Source organism: Macrobrachium nipponense, chromosome 8 (genome assembly GCF_015104395.2).
Source record: "Macrobrachium nipponense isolate FS-2020 chromosome 8, ASM1510439v2, whole genome shotgun sequence".
Lineage (NCBI taxonomy): Eukaryota > Metazoa > Arthropoda > Malacostraca > Decapoda > Palaemonidae > Macrobrachium > Macrobrachium nipponense.
In genome coordinates, this window is record NC_087203.1 from 13941861 (window position 1) to 13961440 (window position 19580).

General features: G+C 38.7%; 1 protein-coding gene across 6 annotated transcripts in view; it reads left to right on the top strand.

Annotated features, from left to right (window-relative positions):
- Nucleotides 1-19580, top strand: part of LOC135222617 (uncharacterized) — a 775758-nt gene that overhangs the window by 704462 nt on the left and 51716 nt on the right. Inside the window, exon 1 of one of the 6 annotated variants that reach the window (XM_064260721.1) lies at nt 17428-18066. The exons of the other annotated variants lie outside the window; for them this stretch is intronic. Coding sequence (XP_064116791.1) covers nt 17845-18066 — 222 coding nt within the window. The 5' untranslated portion in view covers nt 17428-17844. Of the gene's footprint in view, nt 1-17427; nt 18067-19580 lie in introns of those variants that run through there. 6 annotated transcript variants of the gene reach the window in all.

Consider the following 19580-nt stretch of genomic DNA (forward strand, 5'->3'; position numbering starts at 1 on the left):
CCCGGTTTTTTGTCTCATCTTTAGCTAGAGAACTGGAGTATAAGTGCGTCACTTGGTTGGGCTCCTTACAAGAAGCTTAACAAAAACAGACATAAATCTTCAGCGCGGCAGTTCTGTTCTTTACACGGTTTTTGTCTGAGATGGATTTCAAGTATGTTAGCTTACTTCGTTCTCATTATTATTGTTTTTTGCTTTTTTATAATATTGTTCTGTCAGGTCTCCAAGTCATTGCATTTATACTTACTCATACTTAAGGATTAAGTAACCTCTCATAATAGCTGCCAAAAATCACTCGACTCAACAAACCTGTTACGACCTTGTGGAGCAAAGCATATTTTTTTACTGCTCTTTGTTGGGTTCCAGTCTAAAAAGTAGTTGCGGTAGGTCAGCTAGAAAGAAGTCGAAATGTTATTTTTGAGAACCATTGTTAAGCAACCCTACTTTCGTATGGTCTCCTTTTCTGCCGACTTTTACATTTTCGATTACCTTGTCGTACAAAAAAGTCACAGGGATAACCTTAACACAAAAAATAGCTAACTAGCGATACACTGTACTGTTAATTGTTCTATTTATTTTGGTATGAGGAGTCAAAGTTTCCCTGGTGTTTGTGGACTTAAATATAATTTTATATCGTATTTTGTATTGTGCTTTTTATTTTTGTAATTTATTAACCATTCCCTCGCTAATTACCCACGCTTTTCTTGGTAGCAATATCAAAATAATAATAATACACAGTTAGAAAGTTGTTCTTACCTTGAGGTGGCTGCTTGCAAGTGAGGGACGTGGGAGAGATGCGAGTTCTTCTTAATCCTTCATAATCTAAGTCTGGCGACAGACTTGCAAATAAAATGATTCAGTTAGTGTTTGGAAAGGAGGGTAACGTTTATCATTTATGCTGAGACATTTGATGTGGTGATACTGCTCATGTTTCTGAAATAAAGGTATAGAAATATGCAAGCTTATGTTCCTAAAATAAAGGTATAGAAATATAGAAGCTTGTGAAGCTTGAAATAAAGGTATAGAAATATACAAGCTTATGTTTTCTGAAATAAAGGTATAGAAATATACAAGCTTGTGTTTCTTAAATAAAGGTATAGAAATATACAAGCTTATGTTTCTAAAATAAAGGTATAGAAATATACAAGCTTGTGAAGCTTGAAATAAAGGTATTGAAATATACAAGTTTATGTTTTCTGAAATAAAGGTATAGAAATATACAAGCTTGGGTTTCTGAAATAAAGGTATAGAAATATACAAGCTTGTGTTTCTGTAATAGAGGCATAGAAATATACAAGCTTGTGTTTCTGAAATAAAGGTATAGAAATATACAAAATGAATGAAAGTATTTCTTTATGAAATGCTACCTGCCCAGTTGACTGTTCCAAGGACAACGGCGGCTGACACGTGGTCGAGATGGGAGGATATCCTTCTGGAAAGATACTTTCGTTCAGAGGATTACTGTTTAGTTAGGATACTGTCGTGAAGGGGCCTATAATAATCTGCAAATCCATTTGAACTCAGTTGTAAACAACTTACTTATAAGTATTTGATTCTCACGAATATTGAAATTCAGTTTGTGTGGGATATATACATACACACATATATACTATGTGTGTGTGTTTGTGTGTCGTATGTGCGGTATATGGCTGTGTTGCTGTTATATGCGTGTACTGTGTAAGTATACGGGTGAATATTAATTGGAATGCTGACTGCCGCCTTCAAGCTTAGAGTTTGTGTAAAGCTTCGCCTATTTGGGGAGTTGTGGGGGGGGTGGGGGGTGGGGAGGACATCCCTTCCAACCTCCAACCTTCCAACGGATGTACACGATGTCAGACATTAATAGGAGGTCTGTCTCTTAACCCAGAGGACAAGAATAGATACAGCTATCCTAATCCTAATCTCATAAGCGCCGGAGAAATTTGGCTTCCAGGTTGTGACCTGGAAGCGGTTAATTCCGGTCTCAGGTACAGAAACGTTAAACGCCAACGCCAACCATAAGCGGATCTCAGGTCTTGGTATGGCAGATGGCTAATCATCCAGACATGTTATTTCACGTTACCATTAGGTTTTGCTCTTTAGATTTAAAGGTCGGTCTCTACCAGAAGCTTCTATTTTTTTTTTTTTTTTATCAGAATCATAAGTTACTCGTCAAATATGTAAAAACTGATTAACAAAAAAGGACTACTAATATTTTGGTTCAGATTTTTTTGTATCTGAATGCATTTAGTTTGCATTTTCCAACTGCTATGATGTATATCATTTGCTATAAGATTGCTTTATTAAATTTTTATTTTCAGTTAATGCATTTGAATTTCAGTTATGTAATCATTGGACCTAAATTGTGACTTAGATAAAAGAGAATCAATTTTCACTGTAATTACTTAATTTCTGTACTTTTTAAAGAAGTTTGCTTTGTATGATGTTATTCTCATTTTATAGTCTGATTAATTCATACATTACTTTTATTTTACCATAGCTTTCTTTTTTATCTGTTCATCATATAATTGTGCTAGTATAAGAGGTAACATAAAAAAGTTCTTATTTGCCGTGTGTGGTTAATGAATGCCAGTCTAGTTTGTAAACCAGATCTTAATCAATATGCAAAGTATGGTGTGATTTAGCTCTTAATTAAAAGCATGTGCAGCTATTTTTGTCTTTAATTATATTAACAAGTTTTTTTTTCTCTCCGTAAGTCTAGATTTCGCATTTTACTTTTATGTCCAAATATGTGGGTTCCCTATCTCTTACGGGCTGTGTAATTGCGTATATTCTGTTTTTCACAAGATTCTTTACAATCTGATGGGGGTATTTCACCCATATATTCAATCGGTCAAAGTTGCAGACATAAGTGATTTTTAGAGAAATGCAAGAAATATATTTTAAATTTCTGTATGGAGGTAACCTGTAAAAAATATGATGAAGATAATATCTTGACAATTAGAGTCAACGCGTGTTTGAGGTATTCACTTGGAGGCTTTTGGGATAAACTAATCTCAAGTAGTTTTAAGGTTTCGTGCAACGAAAGCATCCTTCGTGAGGACTGCATGACAGGTCTTTTTGTTATTCTAAATTGGGTTTAGATATAATTAGGTTATTAATAGGAGTAAGAGTATAGATTATCGTGCTAAAAATCATAAAAGAAATTTTAGGCTTTGTCTCTTTCTGGACAAAAATGTGGAGGATGACATTCATTATAATCTTCCCGTATTGATGATACACTCGATCAAGAGGTTGATGACCAGAAGTGGTGAAACAGGGTAACCTGGAACCTGTATTGCAGTAAAACATTTCGTTTACATCACTTGAAGGAGACCTGGAAGCTATAATCATGTGACTCTGGTTATTAGCAGTCATTGAGGCCGAAGCTTAGGCGAAGGAATTCATTTTTATCAGCTGAAGCTGAGCAGGAAGCTTCTGTGAAGTAATTCGGTACTGTTAGTTTAGAGTGAACTGTGAGCTCAAGGAAAGCATTTCGTTATTATCTACCGAATGTGAGCTGTAAGTTTTTGGAAAGTTACAATTACGTAATCCTTTCGTATTATTCGCGGGCAAGCTGTCAGCTTCAATTGTGTAATTTACGTACATCATCCAGTAAAGTTAACATGCTTTTACCAAATTGAAATAATTATATCTGTCAATTCACTAGTAACGTTAAAATGGCCCCGCCAAAATCAAGAAGCAAAGGGGCAAAAAAAAATAAAAAAAAAGATAATAATAAATAAATAAATAAATAAATCCATGTGGGACGATGTGTTGTCTGTCCATGATTACACCTGAAGTCGGATCACATCTGACAGTTGCAGTGAGCAGAGTTTAGGAAATGCCGGTTTCATAGACCCTTTGTTACCTGCCCATACGCCCTGTGGGTCATGCCATTCCACTCCTTATAGCAGTTCTGGTAATACCATAGGTAGTTATTCGGTTTGTTTGATGGAATGCTATGATAGCAGATAGCAACTCTCTCTCTCTCTCTCTCTCTCTCTCTCTCTCTCTCTCTCTCTCTCTCTCTCTCTCATATATATATATATATATATATATATATATATATATATATATATATATATATATATATATATATATATATTATTGCGTGTGTGGAGTGTGTATTTCGGCCTTGTGTAAACTAACAATTCAATACTTTTCTTAAGACAGCACATAAAAGAGAGAAAGAATATGAGTGAATCGTTATATTTCCACCAATATACACCGAGACAATAGTTGATGTATATTTGTCGAAGCACATAGGCTTATTCGATTTTTATTGCTTATGGTATAGACCCTCTTCGGGAAAAAGTTTTATTGTACAAAATATTAGCGTTTTCTCTATGCCAGTTTCTGATGATAACACCCTCTCTCTCTCTCTCTCTCTCTCTCTCTCTCTCTCTCTCTCTCTCTCTCTCTCTCTCTCTTCTCTCTCTCTCTCTTCATCAGTTGTTTGCCAAGTTGTAGGCTTAATTGAATTGTTATTGACGTTTCGTGCCTACGCATAGGCAATTGAGTAGTTAACGTGCAGCGTAGTATGTACATAAAGAGGTAAGTATGATTTGCGCTCCGCGAAGCCTGACAAAAAAGGGACTATAATCCTTGTATAGAGGCATCCATCGGATCCCTGGAGGGTCATTGGCCTTCGTGCCCACCGTTGTCTATCCCTGTCAGGAGTTAAAATGGTAAAAATGCTCTCTCTCTCTCTCTCTCTCTCTCTCTCTCTCTCTCTCTCTCTCTCTCTCTCTCTCTCTCACAAGAATTGTAGCTTAACAAAGACCTATTTGGCATTTAAAACAATTATCTTCCCAGCTTATCGCGGTCGATGTCGGCAATATGAAAACCGATAGTTATGTGGATTTGCATTCAATCTCAGTTCTCTGGAAGAGGACCCAAAATGTACCCCCAAGGAATTTATAATATTACGTAACACTAGTATGTAAAATGACCCCTATTGCATGACTGACAACTAGTTTGTTTTCACAACATTAAGTGCATTATGCCATTGAGCTCAAGTCCATTGACCTCCGACGTTCCGGTATTTCAATCGATGTTTAATTTCCTCTGAAGGTTGTTTATGGTTAGCTTTCAACGTTCCAGCGTGAGTTTCAGTGGCAATCGTTAATGACAAATTATGAATGTATAGAGCATTATCATCCATAAGAACCCTATAATTAGTCGTAGCCAGTAGAATACAACAGTGAAAGATGGAACTTATGATTCACCACTCAGCATGGGTGTTGCTAGTTATGGTAGGGCGTGCTTGGGTATTTGTTCCTCATTTTTGTCTAGTTTCTATCTTTTCATTCCCGTCAGTATATCCGGGACAGCCAGAGCGAAAATTTGAAAGTGTGGCCCTGTTGCCTTTTTGAGATTTGGAATGCGCAAAATGGTTTGGCGAGAAGGTTTTGTTCATCATCGGAGTTGTTCACTTGGCGAGCAGAAGAAATTCCCGGGAATAAAGGGAGAGGAGGGTTTCTGTCACAATTGTGACATTTCGATGATCGGAAGGGAATGTATTTTCATCCATGAGAGAGATTGAGAGAGACGAGAGAGAGAGAAGAGAAGAGGAGAGAAAAGGAGGAGGAGAGAGAGAGAGAGATTTAGTTTTCTTGCGGGAATGTTTGCGGTTTCCATGAAGGAGAAAGAGAGAGTTAGCGTGCAAAAAATCCTTTCTTACAAACCACATTTAGGGATAAAATTCCTCATGGGTGTGCATTGTCGCGTCTCTTACTTCTTGCTGCTTGACCTTATTATGCATGTGGTTCAGCTTTCTTTTCTCTCTCTGTCTCTCTCGATATATAATATGTACATTTTATATATATATATATATATATATATATATATATATATATATATATATATGTGTGTGTGTGTGTGTGTGTGTGTGTGTGTGTGTGTGTGTATCTGATAGGGATGTTCAAGGGAGGGGTTGCCCATAGGATGATCCGAGTCGCATAGCACACACCTCGTGTTTTGAGGACCTCTGTTAATGCGGTGCTTAAGAAAAATAGTAGTGTTTTTTCTTTCGTGTCATTGTAAAATATTTTGCCTCGAGTACATATAACCTTCCCGTATTTTTTTCGTGTTTGAAATGCAATTCACTTTGTGTTTTATTTGTCCACAATACGTAGTGGCTTTAAAGAGGTCAGGGTTGTATGCTTCTATGACGCTGTCACAACAGAGGGCGAGTACCCCTCGGACAATAATGGCATATTTATGTTAATGTAAGAAGACGCACCTTGGCCTGACAACCTTTATGGAATATTGCCAGCTTGTTCTCCACACTTCGGTTAGTGAGGTAACGAATCCATTGTTTTCCGTAAGAATTTACAAATGTATCACTTTTGAAGATTATATTGGCCTTTCCAATAATTTTCAACACATCTCAGGTTCTCCTTTGCATCCGCTTCCTGAGTCACTACTTACACAATGCGTTATAACTCTAAATTGTAGAATATCCGGAAGTCCGGTTGAACTTGAATGACCTGTGTCGCTTAAAGCAGAAAAGAGAAAAGACAAGACTACATATGACTGGCAATCCTGACTTTGGGTATGCGTTCCAAAGCCCGGACGTAACCGATTCGGGGTGTGCGGAGGAGTTCCGAGAAGGTGATGACGTCACGACGTTAATCCTGCCGAGTGCCTGGAGCCGCCTCGTTTCTCTCTCTCTTTCTCCCTTTTTTTTTTGGTTGATTATAGTCTCTTAGCCTTCCGTTCCGTCCTGTAGTACTCCACCCTCCTCCTCCTCATCCTCCTCCTCCACCTCCGTCCCTCCCCAATTGTGCTTCGATGAGTAAGCCCTTGTTGTGAACGTTTCTCAGAAGAATGGGTTACTTTGAAAACTTTTGCAAGTTTTCAGAGGGATCCATTCCATATTAACTGTTGAGTTGACGCTTGACTGCTTAGTTCTTATAAGGTGGTTGGCTTTCCCGGTTGTGTCAGTCGTCAGTAAGTTGTTTTTTCGTGTCAGTGTTTTTGCAGTTTAGTGTGTTATAATTCACTTCGTTTTACTTGGGCTTAGACTCCAGTATTCACGATGAAGTATAACTCGATGTGCTTCGTTTATATTTTGTTTCAGAATTTCACAGGTATACCTCCGAGCTGCAAATGAGCAATGGCAAGGTTATGAGCAGCGGGAAATTGTTACTTGATGCAAAAAACGTTAAACGTCAAGTAAGATTGAATTCTGTTACATTTCAGAAACTGTGAAACCTTTTAATTAAATTCTATATATCTGGGTGCAAACTATTTCATGTAATGGAATATAATTTTGCCTTATTCGTGTACTAGCCATAGTAAATGCATGAATTTTGGCGCTGGCAAGTCAGCGGTGTAGAAAAAAATACAAGAAAGCTTCTCTCATATAAGAAAAGAATTCCACACAGATTCGAAATAAGTGAATCTTAAGTTAGTCACACAATACTAAAGGAAGCAGGAATGACTTTCAGAAATAAAGGATGTCGAATTGACCTTGGGGTATACGTACACTTTATCTCTTTCCCTCCTGGATTTCTTGAGTTCAATACAAATGCAAGATTTAATTATAATACCCAATCGCTGTGTTTGGAAGTTGAAATACTACACCAGTGTTTAGGCATCATATTCTGATGAAGTTCGTACTCATGTCAAAATGCTGCCAATAAGGACAGAACTGTTTCTGCTGTCATTTTCTTCCATTTTGTATATTAGAATGCTCCTGATTTCCTCTTTCATTTCATTATTATTATTATTATTATTATTATTATTATTATTATTATTATTATTAATTATTAATTATTATTATTATTATTATTATTCATTTGCCGTACGTCATAAGAGAGTGAGTCAGGAATTCCATAGAAGTCATAAGAAGCGACAGACTTACTGATACCTGGAAGCATCTGCAGTCTTTTTCAAGTAAAGAAAACCTTCTGTGTGATCCAAAATTGAAGTCACGCTTTGACATTAGCAGAACATCCTCATGAACCCCTCCATTTTTTTTTTCCATTATAGTGGCAATCACGTCTCCCTATCGTTGATAGCATGTGAATGCGTTGCAATCAATTTAAGCGACAACTCGGCCCAGCCCAGATTTCCCACTGGTGGAGGTTTGGTTTTGGAGGGGGGGGGGGGGGGGATATCAGGGTGAAGTGCCACAGCGATTCTATTACGAGCTAATGAAAGACCATTAATGGAAGCTCATTATCTGCTCTGATTGGGCTGTGCTTGAGGAATGATTACTCTGACTGCTTATTTCTGTGAGAAATACTGCAGTGTTTGCCTTACAGTGCGATGGACCTCGCTGGGAAGGATGCCTGCCAGCCATAATGTTTCGTGTATGTCTACTTTTTGTGAGTGTGGGTTCGAATTAGGTATGAGTTAGATGAAGGAGGTAGACTTCGTTTGCTTTTGCAGGATGAGCTTGATCACCGAAGGGTGACTCTGTACCTGTCAGAGTGACAGGTGGTTTGTGCACGTCGTTTGCGCTTTTGCGTATTTCCCCCGTTGCACTGCGCCACCCCGCCCTTAAGAAGGAAAATGATAAGGACGAGGAGGAGAAGGTGGGTAGGGACTCACAGTGATCATTTCTATTTTAAAAATCCCGGAAATGATTAGGGAAATCAACTCGAGCTTAATGGGTTTTCCTGCAATTGCTCGAGTCTTCTTTCCTTCAACATTGACTTCCTCCGAAGTCTGGTGTTCGTATTCTTGTGTTACGTTACTCTGTTCCATTCTTTAAGTATTTTTTTCCTACTGTCCTTCCTTGCAGTGGGTTTTATACCTCGTAGGGAATTCATCGTCGTTTACCGTAATCGAATGGCTATAAAGTCAGGCCGTGGTCCCGGCTCTTGTTTTTTAAGACTTTTATTGGCAATTAGTCACGAGGGAATGTGAACTTTTTTTTGCGCACACGTATGCGTGCACATATACATATATGTAAGTATGTACATTTATGAACGTGTTATATAATTACTATTTTTTTGCTGTCTGGTAATGCCATATGGGATATTACTCCCTTTCAGCGTCTCACAATCACTGATATGAACCGTTTGTGAATTTTTAAAGTAGTTTTCTGTCGTTATCAAAATAGCATTCGTAATTAGCTGTCGTCCGTTATATACTGTGAGTGATTGGAAGGTATTTTTGTGGAGGCAAGAAAATTTGGCGCTAGAATGTTATAGTAAGGAAATAATTTGTCTATTTTACATTTCATGTGACCCCAAAGTGAAGATAGTTTCGATATTTTATTATCATATACATACATAAATACACACACACACACACACACATATATATATATATATATATATATATATATATATATATATATATATATATATAATATATATATATATGGCTGTTGTGTGATATCAGATTTGAAATTCGGCCGCTATTGCAAGTACTGAACCGTCGGCTTGAAGTTTAAACCCATTGCATTTTGGGAGACTGGTCATTATGCTTCATTATCAACAGCCCTTTAATCCGCTGTCAGATCAGCAAGAAGTTAGTAGTATAGTTTGTGAAATGAGTGAATCTTTTATGACCTTAGACTGGATAAAGCCACTACTCAGAAACTGGTCATATCGTTGAATAATCGGTGACAACAATATGTTTTTCATCGGAATTTTTGTAGTCGTAAATTATTAAATTGTTCGTAAAGGGAAGAACTAGAAATTATCGTTTAAAGAATGCTTAATTGAAAAAAAAATAAGCAACAGAGATGGCAATACCAAATAAAAGTTCTCAGAGTAATGATAATTTGGTTAATTAATCCGTCGTATAATTAGACGTCCGTTAATTCTATGTACTACGTCAACACTGATGCACCATACGGGAACGAGAGGGCTTGTGAGAGGGGAGCAGGTTCGTTCCCACATTATCGTGATAATTACTTTCGTAAAAGACGACCCTGCGAACATCATGACGAGGAGAAGAATTCCGGATTCTGTCGCCTCTCGTTTGTTTGTTTTTTGGTCTTGGTTATTTTGCGTCCTTCGTTAGGCGGCCTTGAGGCATCTACTGCCTTTTTTATTTAATCATTTGGTGCCGAGTATTTTCACGTAGGATTCATCGGGGTTTTCATGACTGAAGTATTTTTTATATCTAGAAAAATCATCTTACGTAATATGGAACAAAAATAGTGCCGATTTATCCACCGACAAGTTCAGTCACTTATCTCTTGGTGTGCTTGATTATATATCTGATTTGATTAGGAATTTATCTCATTGTTGTGATAGTAATTTATCTTTGGATTAGGTGGTCATTCCTTTTTCAGTTTTCTTGACAGTATTATCTTGATGGGATTTCCGTAATGTTGTAACAGCTTAGATATATCATTAAGACAATGTCTTCATTTTTCTTTAGATTTGTTATATGGATTTTCTGTAATTTATATTCGCGTAGACTAAACGACGTTGGTGGTGACTATGATAGTTACACAGTTTATATTTCATCTTTTGTTTCGACTGAGACATCTTCTCTTCGTGATATATTCCGTCGTTTACTTTGTGAGAGCAGATCAAGCCTATTACCCAGGCTTTGATTGATGCTGCTGACCTAACCTATTTCCAGTGCTGTTTGGAGATAATTGCATTGACGCCAGTAAGAGAAAAATGGTTGTGCGTGCATCAGTCGATTTTGTTTTGTACTGAACTTGTCATGAACGAAATTAGGGTGGCTTTAGGATGATCAGTTTAAATCATTAAAAGAAGCATTATTGAAAATTAAAGGAAGCCGAGGTAGAAACAGGGTGGCCACAGTGTACTGCCCTGTGTTGTTCTTTAAGACCAACATTTTATCAGTTTGTAGATTTTTCAGCTGTGCGGTTCGGGTTTCTGTCCAGTAATTAAGTTTTTCGCTTTTTTAAGTATTTTATATTTCATATATGTTTACTCAAGTTAATCAGTATTCGATTTTTTTTCTTTTTGTATTTGGCGTCGAGTATTTTCACGTGCATCTTAAGGTTCATTAGTAAAGATTTTGCTTATTTGAAAAAAAAATTGTAATAAATACTCTGGAACTTTGCATGGATATGATTGATAAGCTTTAATTTAATTTTTCTGTTTTAAAGTATATTCCATTTCGATGTTCCTTTGGTAATTAGTCTCCAAATATGCAGAATTTTACCGACGTTTTTTGAGATTGTACCCTAATGCAGAATGGTATGCGATCACTGGGTGTGGTTCATTGAACCAATTTCCGATAGCGCATTAGTGCCACCTGCTGAATTTGGCACCGTCACCAGTGTCAGTTATGGGATGGGGTCCCGGGGAGGTGGGCCCGTGAGATGGCATCGAGGTACAATTGGCCCCATTAGGTGTTTTTGCCATTTGATTTTCGATGTTTTCTAATGAGTGTCTTGAGATTATTGCTATTATTTTGTACACGTTGGCAAATTTGCAAGGGAGTGACTCCTCGTAAGTTTACGTTGGCCTTTCCCGATTGGTGTTCCGAGCAGCATGGCGTGACTAGCGGGTGTTACTCTCGGCAATTCGAAGGTGAAAACGTATTATTTTTCGAAAGCCAAGATTTTTCTCGTCGTGTAAATTGAACTGGAGATGCGTGTTCCTTGTGGAAGATAATGATTCTATTCATTATTGTTTTTTTCCCTTATATATTAATTATAGCAATATTTGCCATATGTATACACATACGTATATATTGGTAGCGACGTCATTGGTAAAGGCATTCCAATACAACTTTCTATTTTCGAAGAGCACTTTCATCTGTAGTTGTTCATTTCTGACTGGGATGACGTCAACACATATTTTGATTTTGGCGATCGATAATGTCATTTAAAGAAAGAGTAGGATGTCGATGCGCTCTTGCATTGCAAGGGTCCGGTAAGAGAAAGTTGTTGTCTTTCGCTGTCGTGAATTATTATCACCTCTTTACTTTTTATGATTCTCATTTCTCTTCCGATGTGTGATTTGTTATTCATCTCGGTGACTATGTCCGTAGTTCTCTCTGAGAACTATACCTCTACGACACTTTATCGAACCCTGTTCTTTAAATCCAAACAGCATAGAAGAAGGGGGAAGCTTTGGTTTTGGAATAAGAAATTCAAACGATGATTCATTTGTGTTTATATAACTCAGTGTGCTAGGTTGTATTCCGCATTTTAAGATTATTCAAATTATATCGATTCATGCATTTTGATTCTTCGTTGTTTGACGTAAACTGAACAGCTGGATCAAAACGTTATGTGATTTAAGTGAGTATGACCTGTTTCTTTTGCTCATTCAGAGATAAAGGCCGTGACAATCGCTTGTTGGTTCACAAACTGACCCAGAATATCGAGCCGCATCTCCAAAGGATTTATAAATTTCTTCATGGAGTTTTTGATATTGATGAACGGAACTTTTTGTTCCTAATTTCACAAGTTTAAAACTTGAGATCACTTTATGAAATTTGAAATGCATTTATAACACAGCATTTGTACTTAGAGATAGCATTTTATGTATTGTGATTTCATTATATGACTGATGTTATAAATTTTTCTTTTCTCGTTGTGTATTGTTTTTTTTCTGTTAAGAATGATCTTGATTCCGTCCCAAGACAAAGAAACAAGCAAGTGGGGAAAATATACTTGTCCCCAGTATACGAGCATATTATGAGTGCATCATGCCTCATTTGTTTGGTCAAATCATTTCCTTTTTAATTAGTATTTAAACCAGTTTTTTTGTGTGCGTGTCATTGGATCTTGCAATGGAATAGCTTGGCGATGCAGCAACTGACCGGGTGATGCAGTAGCTGACCTTCAACTCAAAAACCTTTGTAATTTTGAGGTCGATGAACCCCTTCAGAGTGTCAGAGATGATAACTAGATAGCTGCTCCTCGTGATCCCCAGGTATAGGTTTATTCCGCGAATGTGGCAGCCATTGTACTGACCAAGGTCCTTTAAATATACTGGGCTCCGAGTATATTTAAAGGACCTTGGTACTGACCTCAAACTTTCATCTTTAACTTCATGAACATCAAGTTATCGAATATGTTTGTGAGCCTAGTGTCTTACTGAGGGTAGGGGGAGTTTTTTTGTGGGGGGAGGGGGGCCCGCCGGTGATAGTATCGGAAAGTCATGACCTGAACTCACGGTAGTTCACTCGACCAAAAGGGGCTTATCAATCTCGCCTCCATCACGTCGATTTCAAGAAAAAATCATGATGTGGCATATTTTTCGTTTATGGATTTTTTTTTTCTTTTTTAGTTTTTATCATGTTGATTCGCCTTGGTTATGGTGTTTCATTCTGTTTTCATTTTTGCATGATGTTAGGAAGATTTTAATACTAGTCCGTAGCTGAACTGTTTTCTGTTCGACGTTTGCTCTTACCCAACTTACTCTTGGACTGGGTCAAGGGGTGGGCACGTGGCGGTGGGTAGTAGATTCGGCTAGGGGTGGTTGGGTAAACTTGAAGTCGCTTAGAAGTGAATTCTTGTTGGCAGAAGGTCATCCACTTCGATTTCAGACTGGAAGAATTAGTCTTTTACAAGCGAAACTTGCTGCTTTAGCTTGATCACTTCTGCAAGATGCTGATGAAAAAAAAAAAACTTGTAAACCTCTCGTGAAACTCGTTTGCCCAATGTATTTTGACAATTTTGTCGTATTTTGTAAATGATACATGGAAAGCTGACACTGTTTAACTTCGTGCAATAAACATTTGCGAAAGAAAGCGTAATACGCACAAGAACTGCCTTTTCCACCGAAACGGTTGAACAGAATATTTCGACTCGCCGACATTGACGGAGCTTTTGCCAAGCAAGGACGAAGGAATGGAAGGAACACCGGGACAGGGGTCATGAATTGGGGTCACGCTTTGTGGAAGGGAAATAGTCCATGAAGTCCCTTCTTGCCCAAGAAATCGTGCTTTGGTTGCTCCTTTTTTGAGTTTGAGCACGAGGTTGACATTTGAACTGAAGGTTGGTTGAAAGATAATCTGTTATCAGTTAAGAAGCTGTTTTTGCTCATTAGAAATATTCCTTTTCATTGAGTAAACAGGCACTGGCTTTGCGGCATACGAGCTTACGTGGTCAACTTTTGCGGAATGTACATCGATTTTATTGTTGGCAAATTACTTTTTCGCCCAGTCGCCCTTTCTTAACCATGGTTTCTTTTTGGAGGCCATATTGCCTGCCGGCTCTCGTACGGCTCGTTAGCTGTGCACGTTGTGTTTGACAGTGACCTTTTATACTTTTCTTGACTGACTATATTATAGGTACTCGGTATTATAACTGTTTACGTTTAGAAATAGAAATTCTTGTCATTTTAATGATAATAGACTTTCTGACTTTCTCAGCCATTTATGTAGAGGTCTCACTTCGGACCCAAATTTATTCTGCTAATAAGACTCAGTTACATCCTACTTAAAATTATCTGATGCCTGCCCTAAAAGGGCTAGCAAAAAACACTGCTCAGTGTCTAAAAGTATGTGAGCAAAAAGAGGTCATCGTCAGGTAGCATTTTAGTTGCTTCTAAGAAATATATTTCTTGTAACGAAGAATAAATCTTGACCAGCTTTAGTTCTCTTGTTATGTTGGTTTAGTCTGTTAATTATCTTCAACCTCAGATTCTAGTCCGTTGATCATCTTCAACCTCAGATTCTAGTCTGTTAATTATCTTCAACCTCAGATTCTAGTCCGTTGATTATCTTCAACCTCAGATTCTAGTCTGTTAATTATCTTCAACCTCAGATTCTAGTCGTCCTCTTCTGGAAAAGTCATTGTAATCGTGCTGAAAAGAATGGAGTAGAAAATTCTCTCTCTCTCTCTCTCTCTCTCTCTCTCTCTCTGCAAATGCAAAATTCTCTGTTATTTGGAAACATTCAGGTAATACTGTAATAGTTGTTTCAAAGGTAAGAGAACTAATGGGCTTAATCGAAATTTTGGGTATATAAAGTAATATATCAGATTTTTATTTATATTTACATGAATATTATTATTACAAGTTTGATGGTAGCATAGTTTAGTAAATATTAACAATTGCTTTACAGTTACCAACAGAATTACACTAAAAATGAATTAGGCTTATTAGAATAAAAGTAAAAACAATAGAATTTATGTATTTCCATATTTTTTCCTTACACGTCTCCTCTTGTGTGTGTAACTATTCTCAGTTTGCACTGTAGAATCGCTCTCGATAGAACGAATCTTTAAAGGTCTGACAATATTACATATGTGTCATGAGACTTGCCGTATTTGGCAAGTGTGTTAAAGCCGTGGATGATTCAGTGTTGGCTCGAGGAGACACGGCTAAATGGAACTCCGTGAATCAGTCGTGACTAAGGCTGGTGAAGTTTTCCCTCCTCTCTCGATGCCTCTTGAAACTTCTATTATTCGTTGATAATTATGATTTGAGTTTCATATTTCATTGGTGAATGTTCTAACAGCTTAAAATTGATGCATCATTTGTTTCACGTTGTGTATTTTTTTATTATTTGCAAAGTGTTCGCAGCTAAGCTATAGATATTAAATTTAGTAAAATATGCTTAGCCCTGCCTGAACGTTTTAGCAATTGATTTAAATATCGTGTTTATTTTCACACGTAGAGAAACGTATGTTACTTGTAATGCAATATTGCAATACCATCTGGGAGATCGCCTCCATCTGGAAGCTTTACTACCTGGAACAGTCGCTTGATTTGTGGGAGGTAAAGGACAGATCGGGGTTGGCCAAGGGCGTGACACTTCCCAGTTTCCAGGCGGTGAAATTTTAAGGAAACTATCACAAGTAGGGACTGGGATGACAGCTGAGAGAAAATTGTCTGTCCTGGAACGATTACGGGAAGTGAGTTCGACTATATGGATGAAGGTGACTCATGAATGTGCTGTATTGGTAAGGCTGCTGCACTGAAGAGAAAGTCTGCGAGTCTTAACATAACGCGACCAACTGCCTTTTCCTCCGTAACCGGAAGGAAGGACCTTCGTTGGCCTGAAAAGGGGGTGGTGGCCCTTGGTATTCCTGACAAATAAGAGAACCTCTTTCTGTTGTGTCCATTGAGTTCCAAAGAAGAACCCCGGATTGTGAAAAGGCCGTTGGCAATGTAGAAGACTTATAGTCTGGCCAGTGACAAAGCCAAAAGTGTTGTTGATCATTCATCGGGGATGAGGCCAGGATGTTGATGTAATGGCTTTAGAATGAGATTCGTCAACACAGGAGTAATTGCAGGAAGCGCTCTTGCGCGCTCTGTCGATGCCGCACAATTTCAGGCTTCATTTTTGTTCGTTTGTTCCTTTCATGCACATTTATTCAAATTTAGATTAGTGTTCATGTTTTACTGATCTATTAAGAATCGAACACATGCAAAATACATATAGTTTGTTTAATGCTTCTTTCACTTATACATCATAATGAATTTACCTTTAGTTGGTAGAGCGCTAGCATTCTTGAGGTTGACGCTTGCAATCAACAGAGCAGTTTTAACAGTTTAACTTAAGGTCGAATCAACTGACCGTGAAGGATTTCGTTTCTTTTTTTTCACATACGCTCCGAGTAGTTTGTTGTAATCTACTAGAGAAAAATGATCATTGCTGCACTACATATTTGGAAAAAAAAAAAATTGAGCTCTGGGAAAGGATTTCCATGTTTACTAAGGCAATGGTAGCCTTGCAAGCAAATAATAAAATGTCATTTGTGCTGTATCATTTTGAATTTGAAATTACCTGTTTTTAATGTATGCGTCCCAAGAGCGAATTAAAATTCGTCGTATGAAGTGTTGTTTTTCTTTTGAGTGTTGATTCTCATTGATCTCTTAGAATAGACTGCTGCGAAGTCTGGCTATTATAAGGGGAGGACGGCCCTCTCCCCGTCTTAGGGGAGATGACTAATTTAGTGAAAGGCACAACATATTTCTACCACGTCCGGTGCTGCCCTGGAAGAGTTCAAACCCCCTTTCAAGACTAGTGATATATATTCTTCCTGTAGCCATTGTCCGTTTCTGCTTAGCTATACCTATTTAGGTTTTCCGGTTACTGGGGATAAGTTTATCATTCCTCCAAGAGTTTACTTTCCCCCACTCCTCCCTCCCCAGCTCTAATTTTCTTCTTCTACCTTCCCCCCCCCACCCCCCCCCCCCCTCCCCCCGTGATTTCCTGAGGATGTATTATTTGTAGCTGCTCGGCTGAACGCCATGTTTATGGTTGTAACATTTTTGTTCCTTTCTTTTTTCCCCCGTCCTTTCCTATAGTTGCACCGGAATGTTATTTGTCGTTGCTATTTGCATATGGTGTTTGACTTGGCGTGCGTCAATGGAATAATAGTGTGAGAATGTAAATAAGATGTTGAGCGAGATGAGTTTGGATGGAAAAGGGGCAGAGCGGTGAGACCGTGTACCAGGTAGGGGTAGGGACGGATGGATAGGCTGTCGTGGCTGTTGGCTGGAGTCCTTTTCTCTCTTCTCAATCCTTCTCTCGCGGGGTCCTGCTGCTGCTGCTGCCTGGCTGTTGGATCGCCGAGTCGCCGCAGACTCTCAGTCAGTCAGTGGCAGTGCGTCCTGAGGCGCCGAACGGTGGACAGTCAGCAGTGCTACCAGCTCCTAAAGGCCTTGATGGTCTCTCTCGCCCACGTGCTTGGCTGTTGACGGTTAACTGGTAGAAGTGTTGTTCGCGCGTTGGTGATTAGGCAGGAATTGTGAAGAAGATGCGAAGCCGCGTGCTCCTTTCGTATCACGGTGATTTTTCACTTCTGTGAATTTGGTGCCAGTAAGCGACTACCGTTGTGCATCGTGACCCTTAAACTGTTAGCAGCAGCAGTGACAAGTTGAGGCATGGAAAGGGAAACGAGGCCATTCGAGGCGATCACCATTCAGAATGATTCATAATGGGTGTGTAATTGTGGGGAGTTGCTCCTCATAGTGGAATCGAGGCAACATTTTTATTTAGCTTTAAATGTATACCAAAGATGAAACAACGTTCGGCACCTTTCGGTGCCAGAATTGCGGTGAGCCTCCTAGAAGAACGCAGTGCCGATGCCATGGCGTGAGGAGGATGGAAAGGACCCCCGACGCCCCCCAAAAGCAACAAGTTGTTCGGTTGTGTTCCAATTCGGATTTGATATGTCAGTTTTTCACCGCCTATTTGACCGTGTGGCTCGGCTGGGCGCTTCCTCAGGTAAGAAAATGAATAATGAATGTTTCCTTTGTACAAAAGCTCATAAGGTTGCTATGCATGTAGGGCGGGAGGGGTAGAGTGCTGTCTGTATCTTAAACCATTCGTACCTAGGTTAGGGGCAACCCAGCACCGTTATGTCAAGGTGGAGCAGATATTATCACCTAGTCAATGGAAATCGATGTCATCACATTTTGCCGGTCGTGATGAAGACACCGGGATGGAATGAGCAATGAATAAAATTGCCGTATTGTTATGGAGAGGAATCACATGCCTCGTCAGGGCGAGGCGTGGAGGGGGGAACAGGGTCCCCTTAGCCTAGAGCTCTCTCGTCACGTCGTAGTTTTGACCTGGTGGGACCGTACATGGTTATACTGCGGGGGAGATGTTGTGTGACGTAGGCTAGCTGACCTCATAAAATAACCCCCTTTATGCGAGGTCTTTATACTTCCATTGTTGACCCCGTTATTAACCTTGAACAGACTTTGTGTGGGGTGTTGGGGGGGGGGGGGGGGGGGGAGAAGGAACCGGGTATGTATGTGCGTTAATTTGATTTGTTGTTTACTGGAAAATACTTCAGGTATATTTATTGTTATTTCCCTGAATGGTCGTGAACGTCAACATAAGCAGTCATCTGTGATGATCTGGTAGCTCTTGCGATGGTCGAGGACCTCTGTACGGTTATTGTTTGTGTCCTTATATCCCTCCCAAGGGACAGGGTGGAGAGGATTAATCATATTCCAGCACAAGTCTACTCCGCCAACTGAAGAATGGAGTTAAGGAAAGGGACGTAGGTGTACTTGTAGTCGACCATCAGAACTCCTTCATAAAAACTGGTATGGAACCCAACGCCCTGTTTGTTTACCGTTGACCTAAACTGCTAGTGTACCAGTGGTGAACTCCTTTCTTCGACCTTACCTGGTTGTAAACGAGGCTTCTGGAATTTGCAGGAAAAAAACTGGATAAGGTTGAATGCAAAGTGACTCTTACAAGTAACTTTTAAGAAGTTCGCTCCAAAATCAAATTCGGATAAATTATCATTATTATTATTATTATATTATTATTATTATTATTATTACAGCTTGACTCATGGAATATTATTTTGGCCCCGTTGTTAAACAGCGTCAGTGGAAACTGACGTGAACCGCTATTCAGATTACTGCGTAGGAGTCAAAGCAGGATTTACAATGTTAGAAGTTTGTGTTTTGAGCTTTACGAAGAGACACGGGCAATTATAAGCATCTGGCTTTAAGGTTAAATATGAGAAATTTCATATGAAAAAAAAAAAAAAAAAATTTTTGCGATACTGGGGCCATTCCACAAAGGATATTCGGTTGACGTAACCATACAAACAAGGAATTTCGAAAGTCAATATGTTCATTTTACTGTCCTTGCAGCTCTTCTCAAGTAGTTCTTAGTTTAATTAATAAAAAAAAATGTAGATATGAATAGGCTTAGTATTTGATATAACGATTCTGATGAATTTGATTTAAATATTCTGATTGGGGGAGTTGGGC